Source organism: Oncorhynchus masou, chromosome 15, assembly GCF_036934945.1.
Source record: "Oncorhynchus masou masou isolate Uvic2021 chromosome 15, UVic_Omas_1.1, whole genome shotgun sequence".
NCBI classification, from domain to species: domain Eukaryota; kingdom Metazoa; phylum Chordata; class Actinopteri; order Salmoniformes; family Salmonidae; genus Oncorhynchus; species Oncorhynchus masou.
The window spans coordinates 61,543,511-61,567,763 of NC_088226.1; the positions used below are offsets into that span (position 1 = coordinate 61,543,511).

Sequence of the window (24,253 nt, forward strand, 5' to 3'; positions counted from 1 at the left end):
AGGTAAATACTGATCGTCTTTTCTTATTATCTGCTAGGCCATTACAATTGTAACTGGCTATACTTATTTCACCACTTACCATAATGAGACAACTTTCAATTATTTTTTATCAAAATCTGTTTGTAAACGTACCATTAAAAAGTAACATGATGATTGAGTGTCTATATAGCTGTACCATGATATTTGCATTGCTACTAAGTAAACCTCCAATTGGTCCCTACTATTCCACCCGCTAAAAGCCCTCCTCATCCCGAGTTGGGTTGTCATCCCAATGCCCGGCAGACCACCCTCGACCCCCTGTATCCCATAGTCCTGAACCGACTGGGATCCATCCTTTGAAAAGAGCAGTGCCATTTACCAAATTGAAGTAGATCAACTGCCAAATGCATTTCCATTGCCCTCACCTCGATTTGTATTATATATAGCTGTGGATCATCCTCTACTGTCCCTAACATCTTTTACTCCTACGCAACAGTTGTGGGATACACACATACAACTCTTTCCTCCCACACAACCATAAGCTCACATTCTCAACAAATGCACCATCCCAGAGCCCACCTCAAGAAAGGTCTCGATTTACAAATGCACTTGATTTACAAATGCACAGTTGCACGAGAAGGCCTGCAAGACCACGCAAAAAAAGGGCAGAAATTGAGATTTTATTAACCATTGTCACATTCTAGATGGAGGTCAAATGTACACCTTTTCCCTGAAACACCCACAATACGGTCCCCCGTATTGACCATATTCCCAAGCATCTCCATGCAGTCAGACTTCGATTTTGTGCCACCAAGGTCACAATAATATACCCCCTCTCTGAATGTCTGAGTGTGACCCCCTCCCCATGGGTTACTGCAGCTAGTGTTGCCAGCACTGCCACATTCAGATTTGACCTGTAACCCCCATCCACCCAACCCCAAGAAATTGACAAATGCAAATAAACAATGATTTTTTTTCTTCTTTTAAAGATAGGTGTTGATCAGAGGCATACAAGAGAATCATTACATGACAGAGGGAATTCATAGGAGCTCCTAGATCTAGAAAATTGACAAATAACCCCCAACCAGAACCTGGAAAAAAGGGAAAACATTGTAGAGGGCTTACACATCCTCCATGGAGGTGGAAAGTAGAGAGGGGTAGAGGGAATTTGTCTCACCACATCCATATGGGCCCATCTGCAAATTTCCTCCCCCTTTCTCCTCCACCTTCACCCTCTCCCCTTCCTTGCAGCTGAAGTACTTGTCAAATATACCAAATGGGACAAACTCAACAGAGTGGCTCTCAGTCCAGGGCATCAGATTAGAACCACAGTTAATTTCCTTCCACTCTCCCTCCCTGTGCGGTGGACACAGGCTCAGCCCAGTGGTGGTTGGGCAGCCACGGTGCGGTACAGCAGCAGTCATTTCATGCCTGATACAGAGAGTGACGCGTTAGTTTGACAGATGCAGGGGATTACAACACCAGACAAGACAAGGCTGTGTGCTCAGTGTTGGAGAGTTGAGGCCGGGGTCATTGTGCAGTGCTCCATTGCATAAGGAACATTTTTCTTCCATGAGTCATTCTATTTGGTTAGTTCTCTAATCTAACTAAACAAGGAACAGAAGGGGAGAGTGAGAGAACTCATTGGTGACAACAGCATGTCGAGGTGACCTCACAAGAGAACATGACTGACCTCTGTATCTGAAACATTGAAACGGACATACCTGTCAAATTAATATACTGGATAAGGTTAACCTTTCATTCCCAAAATCTGGTTGTTGGGCTTACTGTGATTACTGCCTCCAGAGGCCACAGGAAGTCAGGAGGCCTCCTGCAGAACGTTGGGTAGGTCATTGTGGGTCTCAACTCTTCCAATCCTTGAACAGCAGTCTTAATTTATCAATGTAATGCACCCTCTTTTGGACGGGTAGCTGTTGCTCAAATTGACCCTCGTTTTTCATACTAGTTCTCCGGTGAGTAGTGATGTTGTTGGTCTTCACAGAAAGATAGCGGGTCGTACTGTATGCAGCACACACATCCTCCCCTCCTCCAGTCACCTGACAGCTTTAATCCATTGGATTAATCCACATCAGTGCAGCTGTGTGGCAGTTGACAGCTATCACTGAGAAAAACGCAGATAATCTCAATCATGTCCACCATCCATTAAATAATAACCATGGCAGTAACACACTTAACGATGATGTCCACAGAGACAGTGGGTGGGTGGATGGCAGTTGCCTATGTGTCAGACAACTCTTGCCCTGCATGAACTCCTGACTCAGGGCAAAGTTCAATCACCATCTCAAGTCAATATCCTTGTGGAAATGTACAAATGAAAAATGTGTTGAAAATGCATTGACTGTATTGCTGTGTTGCAATGTAATCAAAACATATTTTCACCCAGTCAAACTCAAAGCAAGCTGGTTTGAAAAGCAGTTTGCAGGTTTGTTGCAAGTTACATAGAAAATATGTTAAAATGACAAGCCGTGTGAAATTCTCAGTAGAGTCATTACATATCAATGTGACTTTGCAGAATTATTTAGGTCATTACATCCCATAATCTCTCACAGCAGGCAGTCATTGGGAACAAGCAAAAGGACAATCAACAAGGTCATTTATTTGTCATTGTGTGTTTTATATACACGCCTCAAAAAAAATAAAGGGAACACTAAAATAACACATCCTAGATCTGAATGAATTAAATATTCTTATTAAATACTTTTTTCTTTACATTGTTGAATGTGCTGACAATAAAATCACAAAAAATTATCAATGGAAATCAAATTTATCAACCCATGGAGGTCTGGATTTGGAGTCACACTCAAAATTAAAGTGGAAAACCACACTACAGGCTGATCCAACTTTGATGTCATGTCCTTAAAACAAGTCAAAATGAGGCTCAGTATTGTGTGTGGCCTCCACGTGCCTGTATGACCCTCCAACAACGCCTGGGCATGCTCCTGATGAGGTGGCGGATGGTCTCCTGAGGGATCTCCTCCCAGACCCGGACTAAAGCATCCGCTAACTCCTGGACAGTCTGTGGTGCAACGTGGCGTTGGTGGATGGAGCGAGACATGATGTCCCAGATGTGCTCAATTGGATTCAGGTCTGGGGAACGGGCGGGCCAGTCCATAGCATCAATGCCTTCCTCTTGCAGGAACTGCTGACACACTCCAGCCACATGAGGTCTAGCATGGTCCTGCGGAGGAACCCAGGGCCAACCGCACCAGCATATGGTCTCATAAGGGTTCTGAGGATCTCATCTCGGTACCTAATGGCAGTCAGGCTACCTCTGGCGAGCACATGGAGGGCTGTGCGGTTCCCCAAAGAAATGCCACCCCACACCATGACTGACCCACCGCCAAACCGGTCATGCTGGAGGATGTTGCAGGCAGCAGAACGTTCTCCACGGCGTCTCCAGACTGTCACATGTGCTCAGTGTGAACCTGCTTTCATCTGTGAAGGGCACAGGGCACCAGTGGCCAATGCTAATCTTGGTGTTCTCTGGCAAATGCCAAACGTCCTGCATGGTGTTGGGCTGTAAGCACAACCCCCAACTGTGGACGTCGGGCCCTCATACCACCTTCATGGAGTCTGTTTCTGACCGTTTGAGCAGACACATGCACATTTGTGGCCTGCTGGAGGTCATTTTGCAGGGCTCTGGCAGTGCTCCTCCTGCTCCTCCTTGCACAAAGGCGGAGGTAGCGGTCCTACTGCTGGGTTGTTGCCCTCCTACGGCCTCCTCCACATCTCCTGATGTACTGGCCTGTCTCCTGGTAGTACCTCCATGCTCTGGAAACTACGCTGACAGACACAGCAAACCTTCTTTCCACAGCTCGCATTGATGTGCCATCCTGAATGAGCTACACTACTTGAGCCAGTTGTGTGGGTTGTAGACTCATGCTACCACTAGAGTGAAAGCACCGCCAGCATTCAAAAGTGACCAAAACATCAGCCAGGAAGCATAGGAACTGAGAAGTGGTCTGTGGTCTCCACCTGCAGAACCACTCCTTTATTGGGGGTGTCTTGCTAATTGCCTATAATCTCCACCTGTTGTCTATTCCATTTGCACAACAGCATGTGAAATGTATTATCAATCAGTGTTGCTTCCTAAGTGGACAGTTTGATTTCACAGAAGTGTGATTGACTTGGAGTTACATTGTGTTGTTTAAGTGTTCCCTTTATTTTTTTGAGCAGTGTATAACCTACTGTTGTTTACCAGCCTGTCCTGCTCCATTCAACGTAGGACAGAGCCAATGTAATACATAAAACATGTTAAATAAAATAAATGTATTGTTAGAGCAAGTCTTTTTTCGGCAACAGACATTCTGGGTTTTTAAACCCTGGTAGTGGACTACATTTGAAACGTACAGTCATTCAGTAATTGATACATTTACAAATCTAACTAGACACCAGTGTGGGTTGAGGGAAGCAATCACTGCTCTTCAAATACTTGATAATCTGAAGCACACAGGCCTCGGAGCTGCATTTGTTAGAGGAAACACATTGACAGAGGTCCCGGGGTGTAATGTTGTGTTTTCAGGAGTCAAAATCTTCACATTTATTTTTTCAGACAGGAGACAATGTAATAGCATACTGCAAAACCTCTGTTTGGTGTAAAATAAATCCCAGCTATTATCAAATGCATGCTCTAGGGACATGACAAAGTCTAGCAACTATCTTTGATGTATTCAAAAGAGCAGCAGCAGCACTTAAATTCCAGCTGGCTGAGTTCTGAATGAGAGGCCATGCTCGAGTCTCCAAGGTATTGAAAGGAGGACTTTGCTGTTTTTACAGAATCTGTTTTCAGTGTCTATACCTGCTAGACCTTGACTTTGTCCATGTCTATGGTTGACATGGGCACCTCCTCCTGGACAGCCACAGCCCCACTGGTCTGGCAGCAGTTGTGCTGGTGCTCCTTCCAGTCCTGCAATAAGAATAAGGCAGACAAAAGGAGTGAGACAAGTGTTCAGTGGTGGGTGAGTTGAGGGGGCGATTCAATCTCGACACAATTTCAGGAAGTAATGTTTTTCCCTTATTTTGCCTGTTTTTGGTTCCTAAGAGTAGGCTGTTTGATTGAATCACACCCCCACCACTGACAAGGGATCAGTAGTGGGGAGGGTGGTGGGCTGTGATCCAATCAACAGACTTGATGACATGTTCATGGGTCCTAAGAGACCTTTTATGCCCTGCAGAACGCTTAGCGAAATGAAGCCGAGCTGACACGACCCCTGACAACTTAGTTCAGTGACACGGTCTGTAGAGGGTTAAGTCTTACCTTTCTCTGACAGAAGGTGGAGCAGTAGTTGACCTTGTGGCATCCCGTGCATTGGCTCATGGCCTCCCGTCCACAGTTCACGCACATTTGCTGTGGGAGAGAAAGTCACAGAATGGAATCGAATTAGAATCTAAAAAAAGGGATAGAATTGATTTGAAAATGAACTGGAAATCAGATAACGCAGGTCATACTCAGCATGATAGAAGAGGTTTGCTTCTCCAGGGGAACCAAGAGGCACAAAATGTCACCGCTGGCTATTTTGTTGATATGATACCAGGGTTACATTTCCCTTTCCCCAATTCTATCTAACAAATGCTCTCAGGTGGGATAAGTCATGTGGCTTCAAGGTTCTTTGTTTCTCTCGTATCTATATTGTTTATGTGTGTGAAGTAGCACGCATGATATTTCAACCAGCTCTGACAGTTTTATCCTCCAAGGGGAGACCTGGATAAGAGTATTTTTCTCTTTAATGGACTGAATGGAATACAGCCAAGAGAAAAAGAAAGAGAGAAAGAGAGAGAGAAAGGGAAAATGAGAGAAAGAGAGTAAGAGGTCTCTCCATGTACCTTGATGATGATCTCTGTAATTTCTGAGCCTCTCTTCCCCTCTGGGTCGTCTGGGTGCTGGAATGATATCTGACTCTGGAAGGGCTGGGTGAGTGTACACTGCAGGAGGGAAGACCGCAAATAGAAGTCAAACTAAAATTATTATTATTATTATTTTTTTTAAACACCTCAAGACACCCAGCATTTCCCCATGGTCATGTTCACTTCCGGTTCTGGGTTGGAGCGAGCGGTCGCATCTACACTTCGGGCCGCAGGTAGTATAACTTTTCTTTACATTTTCATTATAGTACAACGGTTTGATTTGTCTAATCTTAGCAATTTCTTCTTAGCTAGCTACATAGCCGTCTTTGTATCAAAGATAATTGCGTAATTATCGTATGTCGTCGTCCTAACGTAGTCTACACTGCTATCTGCCCAGCAGCTAGCTAACGTCCACCGTCTACCAGCACTGTAGAAACTATTACACTCAACTGAACGACTCGATTAGTGTAGTGTTAGCTAGCTACATAGTTGTCTTTGCTGTCTTCGTATCCAAGATAATTGTGTAGTTTAGAGTGTGTAGACTTAGAGTGATTATCTTAATTTACCGAGGTTAGCTAGAAAGCTATTTGTCGTCCTTAACGTAGGAGATACTGCTAGCTAGCTAGCCAACAGCTAGCCAACGTCTACCGAATAGAACTTCAACAACCCGGTCAACATTCCGCTTCGCTCCACAGGTAGTATCACATTTTCATTTCACTTCATTACAGTACAACTGTTTGATTTGTTTGATCGTAGCTAGCTAGCTAGCTACATAGCCGTCTTTGTATCTAAGACAATTGTGTAGTCTAGAGCGATTTTCTAGGTTAGCTAGCCAGCTATTGTCGTTCTTTTAACGTAACGTAACGTAATCAACACTGCTAGCTAGCCAGCTAGCCCCCGAATAGCAGCACTGTAGAAACTATTACACTCGACGGAACGACTTGATTAGTGTAGTGTCAACAACGCAGCCACTGCCAGCTAGCCTACAAAGTCAACAACGCAGCCACTGCCAGCTAGCCTACTCCAGCAGTACTGTATCATTTCAATCATTTTAGTCAATAAGATTCTTGCTACGTAAGCTTAACTTTCTGAACATTCGAGACGTGTAGTCCACTTGTCATTCCAATCTCCTTTGCATTAGCGTAGCCTCTTCTGTAGCCTGTCAACTATGTGTCTATCTATCCCTGTTCTCTCCTCTCTGCACAGACCATACAAACGCTCCACACCGCGTGGCCCGCGGCCACCCTAATCTGGTGGTCCCAGCGCGCACGACCCACGTGGAGTTCCAGGTCTCCGGTAGCCTCTGGAACTGCCGATCTGCGGCCAACAAGGCAGAGTTCATCTCAGCCTATGCCTCCCTCCAGTCCCTCGACTTCTTGGCACTGACGGAAACATGGATCACCACAGATAACACTGCTACTCCTACTGCTCTCTCTTCGTCCGCCCACGTGTTCTCGCACACCCCGAGAGCTTCTGGTCAGCGGGGTGGTGGCACCGGGATCCTCATCTCTCCCAAGTGGTCATTCTCTCTTTCTCCCCTTACCCATCTGTCTATCGCCTCCTTTGAATTCCATGCTGTCACAGTTACCAGCCCTTTCAAGCTTAACATCCTTATCATTTATCGCCCTCCAGGTTCCCTCGGAGAGTTCATCAATGAGCTTGATGCCTTGATAAGCTCCTTTCCTGAGGACGGCTCACCTCTCACAGTCCTGGGCGACTTTAACCTCGCCACGTCTACCTTTGACTCATTCCTCTCTGCCTCCTTCTTTCCACTCCTCTCCTCTTTTGACCTCACCCTCTCACCTTCCCCCTACTCACAAGGCAGGCAATACGCTCGACCTCATCTTTACTAGATGCTGTTCTTCCACTAACCTCATTGCAACTCCCCTCCAAGTCTCCGACCACTACCTTGTATCCTTTTCCCTCTCGCTCTCATCCAACACTTCCCACACTGCCCCTACTCGGATGGTATCGCGCCGTCCCAACCTTCGCTCTCTCTCCCCCGCTACTCTCTCCTCTTCCATCCTATCATCTCTTCCCTCTGCTCAAACCTTCTCCAACCTATCTCCTGATTCTGCCTCCTCAACCCTCCTCTCTTCCCTTTCTGCATCCTTTGACTCTCTATGTCCCCTATCCTCCAGGCCGGCTCGGTCCTCCCCTCCCGCTCCGTGGCTCGACGACTCATTGCGAGCTCACAGAACAGGGCTCCGGGCAGCCGAGCGGAAATGGAGGAAAACTCGCCTCCCTGCGGACCTGGCATCCTTTCACTCCCTCCTCTCTACATTTTCCTCCTCTGTCTCTGCTGCTAAAGCCACTTTCTACCACTCTAAATTCCAAGCATCTGCCTCTAACCCTAGGAAGCTCTTTGCCACCTTCTCCTCCCTCCTGAACCCTCCTCCCCCTCCCCCCCCTGCAGATGACTTCGTCAACCATTTTGAAAAGAAGGTCGACGACATCCGATCCTCGTTTTGCTAAGTCAAACGACACCGCTGGTTCTGCTCACACTGCCCTACCCTGTGCTCTGACCTCTTTCTCCCCTCTCTCTCCAGATGAAATCTCGCTTCTTGTTGACGGCCGGCCGCCCAACAACCTGCCCGCTTGACCCTATCCCCTCCTCTCTTCTCCAGACCATTTCCGGAGACCTTCTCCCTTACCTCACCTCGCTCATCAACTCATCCCTGACCGCTGGCTACGCCCCTTCCGTCTTCAAGAGAGCGAGAGTTGCACCCCTTCTGAAAAAACCTACACTCGATCCCTCCGATGTCAACAACTACAGACCAGTATCCCTTCTTTCTTTTCTCTCCAAAACTCTTGAACGTGCCGTCCTTGGCCAGCTCTCCCGCTATCTCTCTCAGAATGACCTTCTTGATCCAAATCAGTCAGGTTTCAAGACTAGTCATTCAACTGAGACTGCTCTTCTCTGTATCACGGAGGCGCTCCGCACTGCTAAAGCTAACTCTCTCTCCTCTGCTCTCATCCTTCTAGACCTATCGGCTGCCTTCGATACTGTGAACCATCAGATCCTCCTCTCCACCCTCTCCGAGTTGGGCATCTCCGGCGCGGCCCACGCTTGGATTGCGTCCTACCTGACAGGTCGCTCCTACCAGGTGGCATGGCGAGAATCTGTCTCCTCGCCACGCGCTCTCACCACTGGTGTCCCCCAGGGCTCTGTTCTAGGCCCTCTCCTATTCTCGCTATACACCAAGTCACTTGGCTCTGTCATAACCTCACATGGTCTCTCCTATCATTGCTATGCAGACGACACACAATTAATCTTCTCCTTTCCCCCTTCTGATGACCAGGTGGCGAATCGCATCTCTGCATGTCTGGCAGACATATCAGTGTGGATGACGGATCACCACCTCAAGCTGAACCTCGGCAAGACGGAGCTGCTCTTCCTCCCGGGGAAGGACTGCCCGTTCCATGATCTCGCCATCACGGTTGACAACTCCATTGTGTCCTCCTCCCAGAGCTCTAAGAACCTTGGCGTGATCCTGGACAACACCCTGTCGTTCTCAACTAACATCAAGGCGGTGGCCCGTTCCTGTAGGTTCATGCTCTACAACATCCGCAGAGTACGACCCTGCCTCACACAGGAAGCGGCGCAGGTCCTAATCCAGGCACGTCACCCCGCTCCTCCGCTCTCTCCACTGGCTTCCAGTTGAAGCTCGCATCCGCTACAAGACCATGGTGCTTGCCTACGGAGCTGTGAGGGGAACGGCACCGCAGTACCTCCAGGCTCTGATCAGGCCCTACACCCAAACAAGGGCACTGCGTTCATCCACCTCTGGCCTGCTCGCCTCCCTACCACTGAGGAAGTACAGTTCCCGCTCAGCCCAGTCAAAACTGTTCGCTGCTCTGGCCCCCCAATGGTGGAACAAACTCCCTCATGACGCCAGGACAGCGGAGTCAATCACCACCTTCCGGAGACACCTGAAACCCCACCTCTTTAAGGAATACCTAGGATAGGATAAAGTAATCCTTCTCACCCCCTTAAATGATTTAGATGCACTATTGTAAAGTGGCTGTTCCACTGGATGTCATAAGGTGAATTCACCAATTTGTAAGTCGCTCTGGATAAGAGCGTCTGCCAAATGACTTAAATGTAAATGTTCAATAGGCACAAAACAGAAGAAAATGCTACAGTGCGAAAACTTTTCACTACATTGTGCCATAATGACCATGACCTTGGACTGACCACCAGGGTCTCCTCCAGTCCCCTCACCTCCTTCCTGCTGCCGTGGATCTTGTCCTGGCTGAAGGCATCATGGCCTGCCTGGCAGTGGCAGGCCTGCTTGGCCTGGTCGATCAGTGCCTTGAGCTGCTGCACCGTGCTCAGCAGGCTGTTGGCCGTCTCCTCCAGGTAAAGCCATGTCCTCTGGCCCTCCCTGACCCCAGACACCTCCAGTCCCCCGTTCACCAGCCCCGGGGATGAGGATGGAGACTCCACCTTGGCCTGGGGGGCCATGGCCAGTGCCGGTAGCGCTGTCAACACTGCAGGGAGGGAGGGAGGGGTTAGATTAAACCTTTCCATTCCAAACATACAATGAGAGTATTCAATAATCATTTCTTACTTATTTGAGGCAAGGAATGTAGAATATGGATTATGAACCAATATACTTTGGTATGCATACAAACAATCAATACATTGTTTGACAGAAAACAAATATATGCATTTAAATGTGTATTTACTGATAATAGCGATTGATAAGAATGTTAGGCCCGTCCAATTAATATGTAAGCCAGATCTGTCTGTGGCAGTGGCGGTCAGTGTCTTATAAGATGAGGACAAAAAAAATATTCATGAGCATGTCCTTATTTCTATTACAGCATATTGGTTGACTGTCATTCATATTCCATTCACCCAGTTCAATGTAACAGCGACAGGTTTAGACTACTTCATGAAACTCAAATTTACCCTATACTCATCATGAGGTTGCTACAACCTAGCATATGAATGAACATTTACAACGTAGGTGCAGACAGGTCGGGAGACAAGTACAACAGTGGCAAAGTTTCTGTTGGATAAATTCAGGTACGTTCATCCCTGTTTTGATCCCTTTGCTTCCGTTTAACAAAAGTTTTTCAACAGAATTGGCAGAATGATTACATCCCTGTTCACACTTAAACACAGTTCACTTTCATAGCAGCCACGTTGAATTCCTTCTCGCATCTATGCGCTTTCCTCCTCTCACCTCTTCCCTTCTGGACTTAAGTGCACAACACATCAGCTGTATGTGACCAGGCGAAAAAACCTTTCCAAGAAAACCGCTAACAATAGCCTACATCGTTCCCACCATATTAGCTAAAGTAACATCATAGTTAGCATAGCTAATAGAACTAACGCTGAGCCACTCGGGGCTCCCAAGTGCTTGAGGTATCACTTCAGACACCCTGGTTTGAATCCAGGCTGTATCACATCCGGCCGTGATTGGGATTCCCATAGGTCGGCGCACAATTGGCCCAGCGTCATCCGGGTTTGGTCGGTGTAGGCTGTCAATGTAAATAAGAATTTGTTCTTAACTGACTTACCTAGTTAAATAAAGGATACATTTAAAAAAAAACATGTTAGTAAACCCAATAGAATCAAGCAGTAAGGTTACAGTGAAGAGTCAGTAAGAGTTACACCGGCAGGCCCCGGTGGCAATACATTTGTAAAACCAAAAGCTTACCTTGACTGTTCCAGTGTTGTGTTGGAAAAATATAGCCAGCTAGCTAACATAGCATCCCTCTCTTTGAGCAGGGTGTTTCAGTAGGCTAAACTAGCTAGCTGCTTTTACTAGCTAAGTAAGTGACCCTGAAAAAAACAAACTATTGAGTCTCTTTCATTTTGGAATAAATTAATCTGTTAAAAACTATTGTCTCTCTCTTTGAGTCAACTACTGACCACATTTTATGCAATGCAGTGCTATCTAGCTGTAGTTTATGCTTTTAGTACTCAATTAATTATCTGATCCTGTGATTGGGTGGACAAAATGTCAGTTCATGCTGCAAGAGCTCTGATAGGTTTGAGGACGTCCTCCAGAAGTTGTCATAATTACTATGGAAGGTGGCGAGAACCATGAGCCTCCTAGGTTTTGAATTGAAGTCAATGTACCCAGAGGAGAATGGAAGCTAGATGTCCTCCGGCTACACCATGTGCTACCCTAAAGAGTGCTTTTGAGGCAACTGTAGACCTTCTTTGCAAAATAACAAGTATTTGGTGACATGATTATATTTAGTTTAGTTTTATCTAAAAAATGTTAACTTGAATGTTACCATTTTTAATGAAATTCACTGAGGAGGATAGCCCTCCCCTTCCTCCTCTGAGGAGCCTCCACTGGTCTGTGGCTGTGGCTCAGGGAAAGGTTTAATAATCATAGGGTTCCACCAAGCAGCACACCGTTGGAGAGATAAATCACTAGTTGGCTTTCATCTTCCTCCAACTGTACCAGAGAGCACAGCAGAACAGACAAAGAGCAACAACAGTCTAAACAAAGAAGCCCCATCTACTCCGGTGGGAGAGAGGGAGATGGAAGGACAGAGTGCGACAAGCGTCATCACATACATCACAGGAGCCCTAACACACACACACACACAGCATGAGATGAGGCTCAAGACACAAACACGCACCCTGCATGCAGTCATACGCTCCCCATCCAACCTGAAAGAGCTCAAGAGGATCTGCAGAGAAGAATGAGAGAAACTCCCTAAATACAGGTGTGCGAAGCTTGTAGCGTTATACCCAAGAAGACTCAAGGCTGTAATCCCTGTCAAAGATGCTTCAACAAAGTACTGAGTAAAGTCTGAATACTTATGTAAATGTGATTTTTTATTTTATTTATACATTTGCAAAATGTCTAAAACCCTGTTGTTCCTTTGTCATTTTGGAGTATTGTGTGTAGATTGATGAGGGGGGAAAACTATTTAATCCATTTTACAATACGGCTGTAATGTAACAAAATGTGGAAAAAGTCAAGGGGTCTGAATTCTTTCTGAATGCACTTTGTGCGTCACTATGCAGTGTAGTCTCCCAGTCCCTGCCGCTGAAAAACATCCCCACCGCATGATGCTGCCACCACCATGCTTCACCGTAGGAATAGTGCCAGGTTTCCTCCAGATGTGACGCTTGGCATTCAGGCCAAATAGTTCAATCTTGGTTTCATCAGACTCGATAATCTTGTTTGTCTGAGAGTCTTTCAACTCCAAGCAGGCAGTCATGCCTTTTACTGAGGAGTGGCTTCCATTTGGCCACTCTACAATAAAGGCCTGATTGGTGGAGTGCTGCAGAGATGGCTGACCTTCTAGAGCTCTGTCATAGTGACCATCGGGTTCTAGGTCACCTCCCTGACCAAGGCCCTTCTCCTCAGATTGCTCAATTTGGCGGGGCGGCCAGCTATAGGAAGAGTCTTGGTGGATCCAAACTACTTCCATTCAAGAACAACTGTGTTCTTGGAGATCGTCAACGCTGCAGACATTTTTTGGTACCCTTCCCCAGATCTGTGCCTCAACACAATCCTGTCTCTGAGATCTACGGACAATTCCTTCAACCTCATGGCTTGGTTTTTGCTCTGACATGCACTGTCAACTGTTGGACCTTATATAGACAGGTGTGTGCCTTTCCAAATTATGTCCAATCAATTGAATTTATCACAGGTGGACTCCAAGTTGTAGAAAATCAAGGATGATCAATGGAAACAGGATGCACCGGAGCTCAATTTCGAGTCTCAAAGCAAAGGGTCTGAATTCATCTGTAAATAAGGTATCCGTTTAATAAACGTGCAAACATTTCTAAAAAACTTTTCGCTTTGTCATTATGAGGTATTGTGTGTTGATTGATGAGGAAAACATTTAATTTAAACCATTTTAGAATAAGGCTGTAATGTAACAAAATGTGGGAAAAGTCAAGGGGTCTGAATACTTGCCGAATACACTCTATATACAATGCATGGGGTGGAAAAGAGGACATTCATTTGAGCAAGGAAATATAATCAACAATGACCAGTCCCATCATATCACATCACCAGGTGTGATGCAAGCTTGTGATTGTTCATTCAAAACAAGGTTTTCCCCCTTCAAACAGCTAACATCTTCCACCTATCAAACAAGGTGTGTGTGTGTGTCAGTGGAGGCTCCTAAGAGGAGGAAGGGGAGGACCATCCTCCTCAGTGAATTTCATTTATTTTTCAAAGCCAAACATTTAAAAAGTTATCATTTTTAGATAAAACTATACTAAATATATTCACTTCTACAAATAATTCAAACAAATTGTTTAGCCATGAAGGTCTACAGTAGACTCAGCAGCACTCTGTAGAGTAGCACCATGGTGTTGCTGGAGGACAGCTAACTTCCGTTCTCCTCCGAGTACATTGACTTCAATATAAAGCCTAGGAGGCTCCGTTTTCAACCCTTTCCATAGACTTAAACAGTAATTATGACTACTTCCAGAGGACATCCTCCAATCTATTAGAGCTCTTGCAGCATGAACTGACATGTACCTAGTACTGAAAGCATATGCTACAGCTAACAAATTAATTTCTTCAAAAATGAAGGTGGAGAAAGAGATATTTCAGAATCGTTTCTCTTCTCACTTATCTAGCAAATGCAGCTATCTAGTTTAGCCTACTCAAACATCTGGCTCAAACAGAGGGATGCTATGGTAGCTAGCTGGCTATGATTATCAAAACACTGGAACTCTTTCAAGTCAAGGTAAGCTTTTGGTTTTACTAAATTATTGCCACCAGAGCCGCAGGTGTATCTGTTAAACTGCTTACTGACTGTACTGCATGATTGTAACAGGTTTACTAACGTGTTAGTTCTATTAGCTATGTTGACTATGATGTTACTTTAGCTAATATGGTGACAACGATGTAGGGTGTGTGTAGCAGTTATGATATGAAGGTATGGATTGGAAAGATCTGGGCCTGGTCACAAAAAGCTGATGTGTTGTGCAGGAAAAGGTGAGAGGAGGAGAGCGTGTAGATGCGAGAAGGAATACAACGAGCTGTTTGTATGTTTCTATATAAGTGTACTGCTTGCATATGATTAGGGGTGTATTCATTCCGCCAACTCTGTTGAAAAACTTTTCTTAAGCAGAAGCAAACAGAACAAAGCGGGTATAAACATACCTGAATTTGTTCAATAGAAACGCTTGCAACTGTTGGACTAATGATTACACCCTAGATCAGCTAGATGCAGGCAAGAGTGTGCAAGGCGATATTGAATGTGTCACTGTCTGTCCATGTGTCACTGTCACCTCAAATTTTTATCTTGACCTGTGTGCACCTACTGTGTAAACTTTCATTTATAGGCTGTAGCAACCTCATGATGAGTATTGGGAAAATTAAATAGCCTTAACCTGTCACATTGAACTGGGTGAATGGAAAATGAATGAAAGTAATCCAATATGCTGCAATAGAAATAAGACCTTGCTCATATTACTTTAAAAAAAATATATACACACACACACACACACACACACATGCACACATAAATAAATAGACCGCATCTTAAAAGGCACCGACCGCCACTGGTGTGTGTAGACATGCATGCGGGTGTGTGTGTACGCTTGAGTAAAAGAGATCTGCAGGGAGTACATCAATGCACTTGCACACAGCACGGCTACAGACAAAAGGCTATATTTGCAAACAGACTGATTGTATGCAGTTTCCAGAGCACTGAGACAATCACTCCGGCTGTGTTGATGGACGGCCTGTTTGTGTTGGGGCATCGTAATACAGAATTATATAAGGATGCTGAGAGAAAGAAAGTGAGAGAGAGAGAGAGCGCAAACAAGAGAGCGAGATAAAAAATCGGAAAGTGAGCTATAAAAAGTTGGGGATGAGACGAGATAAATATTTGGAAGAGAAAGAAAGGAAACAGAGAGAGAAATGTGGAAGTCAGAGAAAAAGATACAGAATGAGAGCAAAGAGAAAGCGAGACAGAGAGAGTGAGAGGAAGAGAAGGAGAGAAAGTGTGAGAGGAAGAGGAGAGAGAGTGTGAGAGGAAGAGGAGAGAGAAGGTGAGAGATAGCGAGTGTGCGAGAACTCAAGAGCTAAAGAGAAAAAGAGAGGGACGGCTAGAGAGAGACTCCTGAGAAGAGTGACACCCGTGATCTCCACCTGTAAAGCCTTGATTAGAGGATCAATGTCCTGGAGGTGCACAACGCCCCATAACATCCACTGCAGAGGGAATAAAAGTCAAAAACACTCTCCTAGGAGAGGAGAGAAATAATTCCATCAACAAACTTAGTTCCTCATTGTTCACTTGAAAAGACTGAGATGCATCAGGGGTTGAGGACAGTACAGAGCAATCCTAACTAGTTGGCCAAAGAGAACAACAAAGAAAACAAGAAGACAGCATGCCAGGCAGACAGAGAGTGCATCAGTCCATACCAGGGTTCTCCAACTCTGTTCCTGGAGATTCATTCCAAGCCTAATCTAGTACACCTGATTCTAATAATTAGCTGGTTGATCAACTGAATCAGGTTAGTTCCAGCTGGGGTTGGATTGAAAACCTACTGGAGGGTATCTCTCCAGGAACAGGGTTGGAGAGCCCTGGTATATCCACTAAACAAAGACATCAGGCAGGCAGAGTGCTTTGGTCTAAACACGTTTGGCTTCTCACAGTACTAAACGAAGGTGTACTATTGCTGAGCTTTTTGGAGGTCTCGCTTATTGAAAAAAGAATACGTTTTCAATTAAGATTTTTATTTTATTTTTATTCTTTACATTAAATGCATAATGAAATAATTATTTTAGAGAGTTTATTAATTGAACTTGCAAAGTAAAAAAATAGTGAAAATTAAATTGCCAAAACCAAATATTCCATCATCTCCGTCAGGTCCACATTGGGTAGACAAAGGAAAAATAGTAAATTACGATGAATATAATAATATTTCCGTCCTGTACTTAGATTTTATTTGAGGACATTATTATTTTTCATTCATTAAAGTCATCTTCTCATCCAGGCAGTAACAGTCAGCCAGCCAGCCAGCCAGCCAGCCAGCCCATCTAACGTTATCCATCTTTAGTCATCCTATTCAGCGAGGCTAGCCTGCTGCAGAGATGCCTGATGTGTTGTGTACATTCCTCTCTCATGCAAGCTGTGTAAAAGTGTATCAAATAACAGATGCAATGGATTACGGTCATTGTAGTTAAATACCTTGTTTCTGTGCTGAACTAGGTTGAAAATGTGCTTAATGGAAACTACAACTCCCTGCAGCCCAGTGTCCCACATAGTTCCTGACTTGATTTCTGTCTTGAATTATTAAAAATTAGTTCTAGAGTAACAGTGCGTTGGGCTCAAAAAACAAAAAAAGTACAATGGAATTCAAGTAATTGAAGCAACGGGCAATTAGTTCAAATCAAACCTTATTAGTCACATGCAACGAATATAACAGGTGTAGACCTTACAGCGAAATGCTTACTTACGAGCCCTTAACAATGCAGTTAAAATATATATATATATATATATATATATATATAAGAGATAAAACAAGTAATTAAAGAGCAGCAGTAATATAACAATAGCGAGACTATATACAGGGGGTACCGATACAGAGTAAATGTGCGGGGGCACCGGTTAGTGAAGGTAGTACGTACAAGTAGGTAGAGTTATTAAAAGTGACTATGCATAGATGACAACCGAGAGTAGCAGTGATGTAAAGAGGGGGGGCAATGAAAATAGTCTGGGTAGCCATTTGACTGGATGTTCAGGAGTCTTATGGCTGGGGGGGTAAAAGCGGTTTGGAAGCCTTTTGGAACTAGACTTGGCGCTCCGGTACTAATTGGCGTTCCGGTACTGCTTGCCGTGTGGTAGCTGAGAGAACAGTCTATGACTAGGGTGGCTGGAGTCTTTGACAATTTTCTGGGCCTTCCTCTGACACCGCCTGGTATAGAGGTCCTGGATGGCAGGACCTGGGCAGTTCGCACTACCCTCTGTAGTGCCTTGCGGTCGGAAGTCGAGCAGTTGCCATACCAGGCAGCGATGCAACCAGTCAGGATGCTCTCCATGGTGCAGCTGTAGAACCTTCTGAGGATCTGAGGACCCATGCCAAATATTTTCATTTTCTCCTGAGGAGGAATAGGTTTTGTCGTACCCTATTCACGACTGCCTTGGTGTGCTTGGACCATGTTAGTTTATTGGTGATATGGACACCAAGGAACTTGAAGCTCTCAACCTGATGATGGTGTTGATTTGAGCCATAACCAGACTTTTAAAGCACTTCATGGCTAGACGTGAGTTCTACGGGTCGGTAGTCATTTAGGCAGGTTACCTTAGTGTTCTTGGGCACAAGCACTATGGTGGTCTGCTTGAAACATAGTTGGTATTACAGTCTTGGACAGGGAAAAGCTGAACATGTCAGTGAAGACACTTGCCAGTTGGTCAGCACATGCTCGCAGTACACGTCCTGGAAGTCCGCCTGGCCCTGCGGCCTTGTGAATGTTGACCTGTTTTTAAGGTCTTACTCACATCGACTGCAGAGGGCGAGTGCTCTCATGCATGTTTCAGTGTTATTTGCCTCGAAGCGAGCATAGAAGTAGTTTAGCTCGTCTGGTATGCTCGTGTCATTAAGCAGCTCTCGGCTGTGCTTCCCTTCCTCGTCTGTAATAGTTTTCAAGCCCTGCCACATCCGACGAGCCGGTGTAGTACGATTCGATCTTAGACCTGTATTGACGGTTTGCCTGTTGGATGGATCGCCGGAGGGCATAGCGGGATTTCTTATAAGCTTCCGGATTAATGCCATTTGAGGAATCCCGGAACATATTCCAGTCTGTTCTAGCAAAACAGTCCTGTAGTTTAGCATCTGCTTCATCTGACCACTTTTTTATAGACCGAGTCACTGGTGCTTCCTGTTTTAATTTTTGCTTGTAAGCAGGAATCAGGAGGATATACTTATGGCCAGATTTGCCAAATGGAGGGCGAGGGAGAGATTTGTATGCTTCTCTGTGTGTGGAGTAAAGGTGGTCCAGAGTTGTTTCCCCTCTGGTTTTATTCTCCAAAGACTGCACGTTTGCTAGCAGAATGTAAGGAAGTGGATGTTTATTAAATCGCCTATGAATTCTCAGAAGGCAGCACGCCCTCTGGCCCTTTTTTTGTCTCCTCCTCACACAAATCCCAGGGATCTGGGCCTGTTCCCGAGAGAGAAGAAAATCATTTGTGACGGGCTCGTCAGATGCGCTAAAGGAAAAAAGGATTCTGCCAGTCCGTAGTGAGTAGTTGTTTAATAACAGGGGGGAAAACAAACACTAAATCCCAGAAACAGCCTGGTGCACTATCAACTATTGGTGCACTATCAACCACCAACTATGGTGAGGGGCTACCTTTCTCTTCACTAGGCAGCTCCTAAAATAATTAGGCATCCATCTTTGCCGAGGTTTTAATTGTGTGAATGTTTCTAGGGGAGTGAGAGAGAGAGAGATGGGAAGAGAGGGAGAGAGCGAGCGACCGACGGGAAGAGAGGGAGAGAGCGAGCGACCGACGGGAAGAGAGAGAGAGAGCGAGCGAGCGACCGACGGGAAGAGAGAGAGAGAGCGAGCGAGCGACCGACCGACGGGAAGAGGGAGAGAGCGAGCGACCGACGGGAAGAGGGAGAGAGCGAGCGACCGACGGGAAGAGGGAGAGAGCGAGCGACCGACGGGAAGAGGGAGAGAGCGAGCGACCGACGGGAAGAGGGAGAGAGCGAGCGACCGACGGGAAGAGGGCGAGAGAGAGAGAGCGAGCGACCGACGGGAAGAGGGAGAGAGAGAGAGCGACCGACGGGAACAGAGAGAGAGAGAGAGAGAGAGAGCGACCGACGGGAACAGAGAGAGAGAGAGAGAGAGCGACCGACGGGAACAGAGAGAGAGAGAGAGAGACCGACGGGAACAGAGAGAGAGAGAGCGACCGACGGGAACAGAGAGAGAGAGAGCGACCGACGGGAACAGAGAGAGAGAGAGAGAGACCGACGGGAACAGAGAGAGAGAGAGAGCGACCGACGGGAACAGAGAGAGAGAGAGAGAGCGACCGACGGGAACAGAGAGAGAGAGAGAGCGACCGACGGGAACAGAGAGAGAGAGAGAGAGAGAGAGCGACCGACGGGAACAGAGAGAGAGAGAGAGAGAGAGAGAGCGACCGACGGGAACAGAGAGAGAGAGAGAGAGAGAGCGACCGACGGGAACAGAGAGAGAGAGAGAGAGAGACCGACGGGAACAGAGAGAGAGAGAGAGAGCGACCGACGGGAACAGAGAGAGAGAGAGAGAGCGACCGACGGGAACAGAGAGAGAGAGAGAGAGCGACCGACGGGAACAGAGAGAGAGAGAGAGCGACCGACGGGAACAGAGAGAGAGAGAGAGCGACCGACGGGAACAGAGAGAGAGAGAGAGCGACCGACGGGAACAGAGAGAGAGAGCGAGCGAGCGACCGACCGACGGGAAGAGGGAGAGAGCGACCGACCGACGGGAAGAGGGAGAGAGCGAGCGACCGACGGGAAGAGGGAGAGAGCGAGCGACCGACGGGAAGAGGGAGAGAGCGAGCGACCGACGGGAAGAGGGCGAGAGAGAGAGAGCGAGCGACCGACGGGAAGAGGGAGAGAGAGAGAGCGACCGACGGGAACAGAGAGAGAGAGAGAGAGCGACCGACGGGAACAGAGAGAGAGAGAGCGACCGACGGGAACAGAGAGAGAGAGAGAGCGACCGACGGGAACAGAGAGAGAGAGAGAGCGACCGACGGGAACAGAGAGAGAGAGAGAGCGACCGACGGGAACAGAGAGAGAGAGCGAGCGACCGACGGGAACAGAGAGAGCGAGCGACCGACGGGAACAGAGAGAGCGAGCGACCGACGGGAACAGAGAGAGCGAGCGACCGACGGGAACAGAGAGAGCGAGCGACCGACGGGAACAGAGAGAGCGAGCGACCGACGGGAACAGAGAGAGCGAGCGACCGACGGGAACAGAGAGAGCGAGCGACCGACGGGAAAAGAGAGAGCGAGCGACGGGAACAGAGAGAGCGAGCGAACGACGGGAACAGAGAGAGCGAGCGACCGACGGGAACAGAGAGAGCGAGCAACCGACGGGAACAGAGAGAGCGACCGACCGACGGGAACAGAGAGAGCGAGCGACCGACGGGAACAGAGAGAGCGAGCGACCGACGGGAACAGAGAGAGCGAGCGACCGACGGGAACAGAGAGAGCGAGCGACCGACGGGAACAGAGAGAGCGAGCGACCGACGGGAACAGAGAGAGCGAGCGACCGACGGGAACAGAGAGAGCAAGCGACCGACGGGAACAGAGAGAGAGAGCGACCGACGGGAACAGAGAGAGAGAGCGACCGACGGGAACAGAGAGAGAGAGCGACCGACGGGAACAGAGAGAGAGAGCGACCGACGGGAACAGAGAGAGAGAGCGACCGACGGGAACAGAGAGAGAGAGCGACCGACAGGAACAGAGAGAGAGCGATGGGAAGAGAGTGTGATGAGAGGTGTGTGTGTGTGTGAGCCTATGTAGAGAGAAAGGGGATCATGACAGTACGTCAGAGCAGCACTCTAAATTAGGATGGGGCATCGGTCGGAGGCAGATTCTGCTGACAACTGTCATCCTCGGGCGACCAGAATCTGCACGATGCAGGGAGGAAGAAAGGCTTCTGGAGGACGCATGAGCAGGTAGGAGATGGAGGAGAGTGTTAAGAAACTGGGACTACAACTCAAGGTTAAAACAAAGTACTTTTAAATATATTTCCATACAAGTCTCCTCCCCTCCTGGCCAATGATCTCATTCTGAAAGTACCACATAGGGAGTAGCGGTATGACCTACTGGATAAGTTCACTACCAAAAGAAGGAACAAAGTACAGGAGGGATGTTAGAGAGACTTGGGACATGGACTCAACACAGCACAGCAGGATCACCATCACAAATCTATACAATAATATCAAAACAGAGAAACGTCATCCACCTCCATCTTTTGAGACGTCTGCGTTCACAACCACATCTTCCACCATCCTCATAGAGCAGCGTGTCGTTTAGTGGCTGCCAGGCAGCTATCAAGGACATAACAGCATTACCATTCAATGCTTCGCATTAGTCGCTTTACAAGAGGGCCTACTCTCGCTCAACATTAGCAGCAGTCACACAGAGGGTGCGGCTCACACCATTACGGCTGGCTGAGTACTCTGTTGGATACCTGTCTGGCTCACAGGGAGGGTGGATGAGTGCGTGGGTCAGTCCCTCTTCTTAATGTAGAGTGACTGAGCAGCAAACGCCAGCCAATCTGCACAAAATGGTTTAAAATCCAGTATAAACCACGGAGAGCAAACTGCAGTTCTTTAAGAGAGGAAAGAACAGTGCAAGCCTGAAAGACACAAAGGGATGCAAATAAATAGGAGAATATCAATGGGGGAGAGGAAATAAGGGGGAGGTTAAAATGGTAATTGTGGCCATTTTTCACACGGGGAGCGGAGCGCGTCGGTCGGACGGGTATCCCTGACAGAGACGCTTCATTAATATGGAGGCGTCCCCCGGGAGCTCGTTAGCTAGACAGAGGAACGGAACGCACGTCGCTCACACTCAAACCAATCAGGACACATACATGGCCCGGGCATCCCTGGGTTCTGATAGGATGATTAATAGGGGGTGTATACAGACTGCTGTCTGCCGGGCACAGACAGGCAGCCAGAGCCCAGTCTAGTAGGGATTCCACCACTCACAGGTCACATGACCCTGTCCCCCCCTCACTGTCTGTCAGACACACAGAGCAGAGGACTCAAGGACCATTGGTCAGCTTTCTTAGGGCAATATGTTAAATGTCACGCTGGAAACCAGGTAAATACATCTATAGAGTCCACTTTGCTTGTGGAAATAGTTAGCTATGCATTTTGGATCCAGCTGTTGATTCAAAACCACTTTTGGTGGGACTCTGAGGGACTCTGTGATATATCCTCTCAACTGAAGACCTTCGAGAATTGGATGCCTGACTATGGTGGTGTGGTAACCTACTGTAGGTACCTTCTGTGTGATGGTGGTGTGGTAACCTACTGTAGGTACCGTCTGTGTGATGGTGGTGTGGTAACCTACTGTAGGTACCGTCTGTGTGATGGTGGTGTGGTAACCTACTGTAGGTACCGTCTGTGTGATGGTGGTGTGGTAACCTACTGTAGGTACCGTCTGTGTGATGGTGGTGTGGTAACCTACTGTAGGTACCGTCTGTGTGATGGTGGTGTGGTAACCTACTGTAGGTACCGTCTGTGTGATGGTGGTGTGGTAACCTACTGTAGGTACCGTCTGTGTGATGGTGGTGTGGTAACCTACTGTAGGTACCGTCTGTGTGATGGTGGTGTGGTAACCTACTGTAGGTACCGTCTGTGTGATGGTGGTGTGGTAACCTACTGTAGGTACCGTCTGTGTGATGGTGGTGTGGTAACCTACTGTAGGTACCGTCTGTGTGATGGTGGTGTGGTAACCTACTGTAGGTACCGTCTGTGTGATGGTGGTGTGGTAACCTACTGTAGGTACCGTCTGTGTGATGGTGGTGTGGTAACCTACTGTAGGTACCGTCTGTGTGATGGTGGTGTGGTAACCTACTGTAGGTACCGTCTGTGTGATGGTGGTGTGGTAACCTACTGTAGGTACCGTCTGTGTGATGGTGGTGTGGTAACCTACTGTAGGTACCGTCTGTGTGATGGTGGTGTGGTAACCTACTGTAGGTACCGTCTGTGTGATGGTGGTGTGGTAACCTACTGTAGGTACCGTCTGTGTGATGGTGGTGTGGTAACCTACTGTAGGTACCGTCTGTGTGATGGTGGTGTGGTAACCTACTGTAGGTACCGTCTGTGTGATGGTGGTGTGGTAACCTACTGTAGGTACCGTCTGTGTGATGGTGGTGTGGTAACCTACTGTAGGTACCGTCTGTGTGATGGTGGTGTGGTAACCTACTGTAGGTACCGTCTGTGTGATGGTGGTGTGGTAACCTACTGTAGGTACCTTCTGTGCTGGTGAAGACCTCGCCATGTGCCGTGCCCTCAGAGAGAAGTGCTGTGGCGTCCCCGGGAGACGTCCGGTCGAAGGTCAGGGTCCCTGACGTGGTGATCTGGCCTGATGGAGACACTGTGACTGGAGTGCAGAAAGAAGACAAAGACAACGCATTGATTGATTTCAGAATAAAAACATTTGAGTGCTTTATATTGTCCCCAACTACAGGGTCAGTGGGACTTGGGAACAACTTTTTATAAGACAAGATACATTGTGTCATGTCATACACATATACCTTTTTTTTAACCTTTATTTAACTAGGCAAGTCAGTTAAGAACAAATTCTTATTTACAATTACGGACAGGGGACAGTGGGTTAACTGCCTTGTTCAGAGGCAGAACGACAGTTTTATTTTTACCTTGTCAGCTCGGGGATTCGATCAAGCAACCTTTCGGTTACTGGCCCAACGCTTTAACCACTAGGCTATACG

General features: G+C 47.2%; 1 protein-coding gene across 4 annotated transcripts in view; it reads right to left on the minus strand.

Annotated features, from left to right (window-relative positions):
• Positions 1–677: 677 nt before the first annotated feature.
• Positions 678–24,253, minus strand: part of deaf1 (DEAF1 transcription factor) — a 32,345-nt gene continuing 8,769 nt past the window's right edge. For 2 of the 4 annotated variants that reach the window (XM_064989933.1, XM_064989932.1), the window contains 5 exons: positions 23,767–23,904; positions 10,070–10,338; positions 5,824–5,922; positions 5,258–5,347; positions 678–4,906 (listed from right to left, as the gene is read on the minus strand). In XM_064989933.1, the coding sequence (XP_064846005.1) occupies positions 4,802–4,906; positions 5,258–5,347; positions 5,824–5,922; positions 10,070–10,338; positions 23,767–23,904 (701 nt within the window). In that variant the 3' untranslated portion in view covers positions 678–4,801. The remainder of the gene's footprint in view (positions 4,907–5,257; positions 5,348–5,823; positions 5,923–10,069; positions 10,339–23,766; positions 23,905–24,253) is intronic. The other 2 variants (XM_064989934.1, XM_064989935.1) reach the window with 2 other exon arrangements.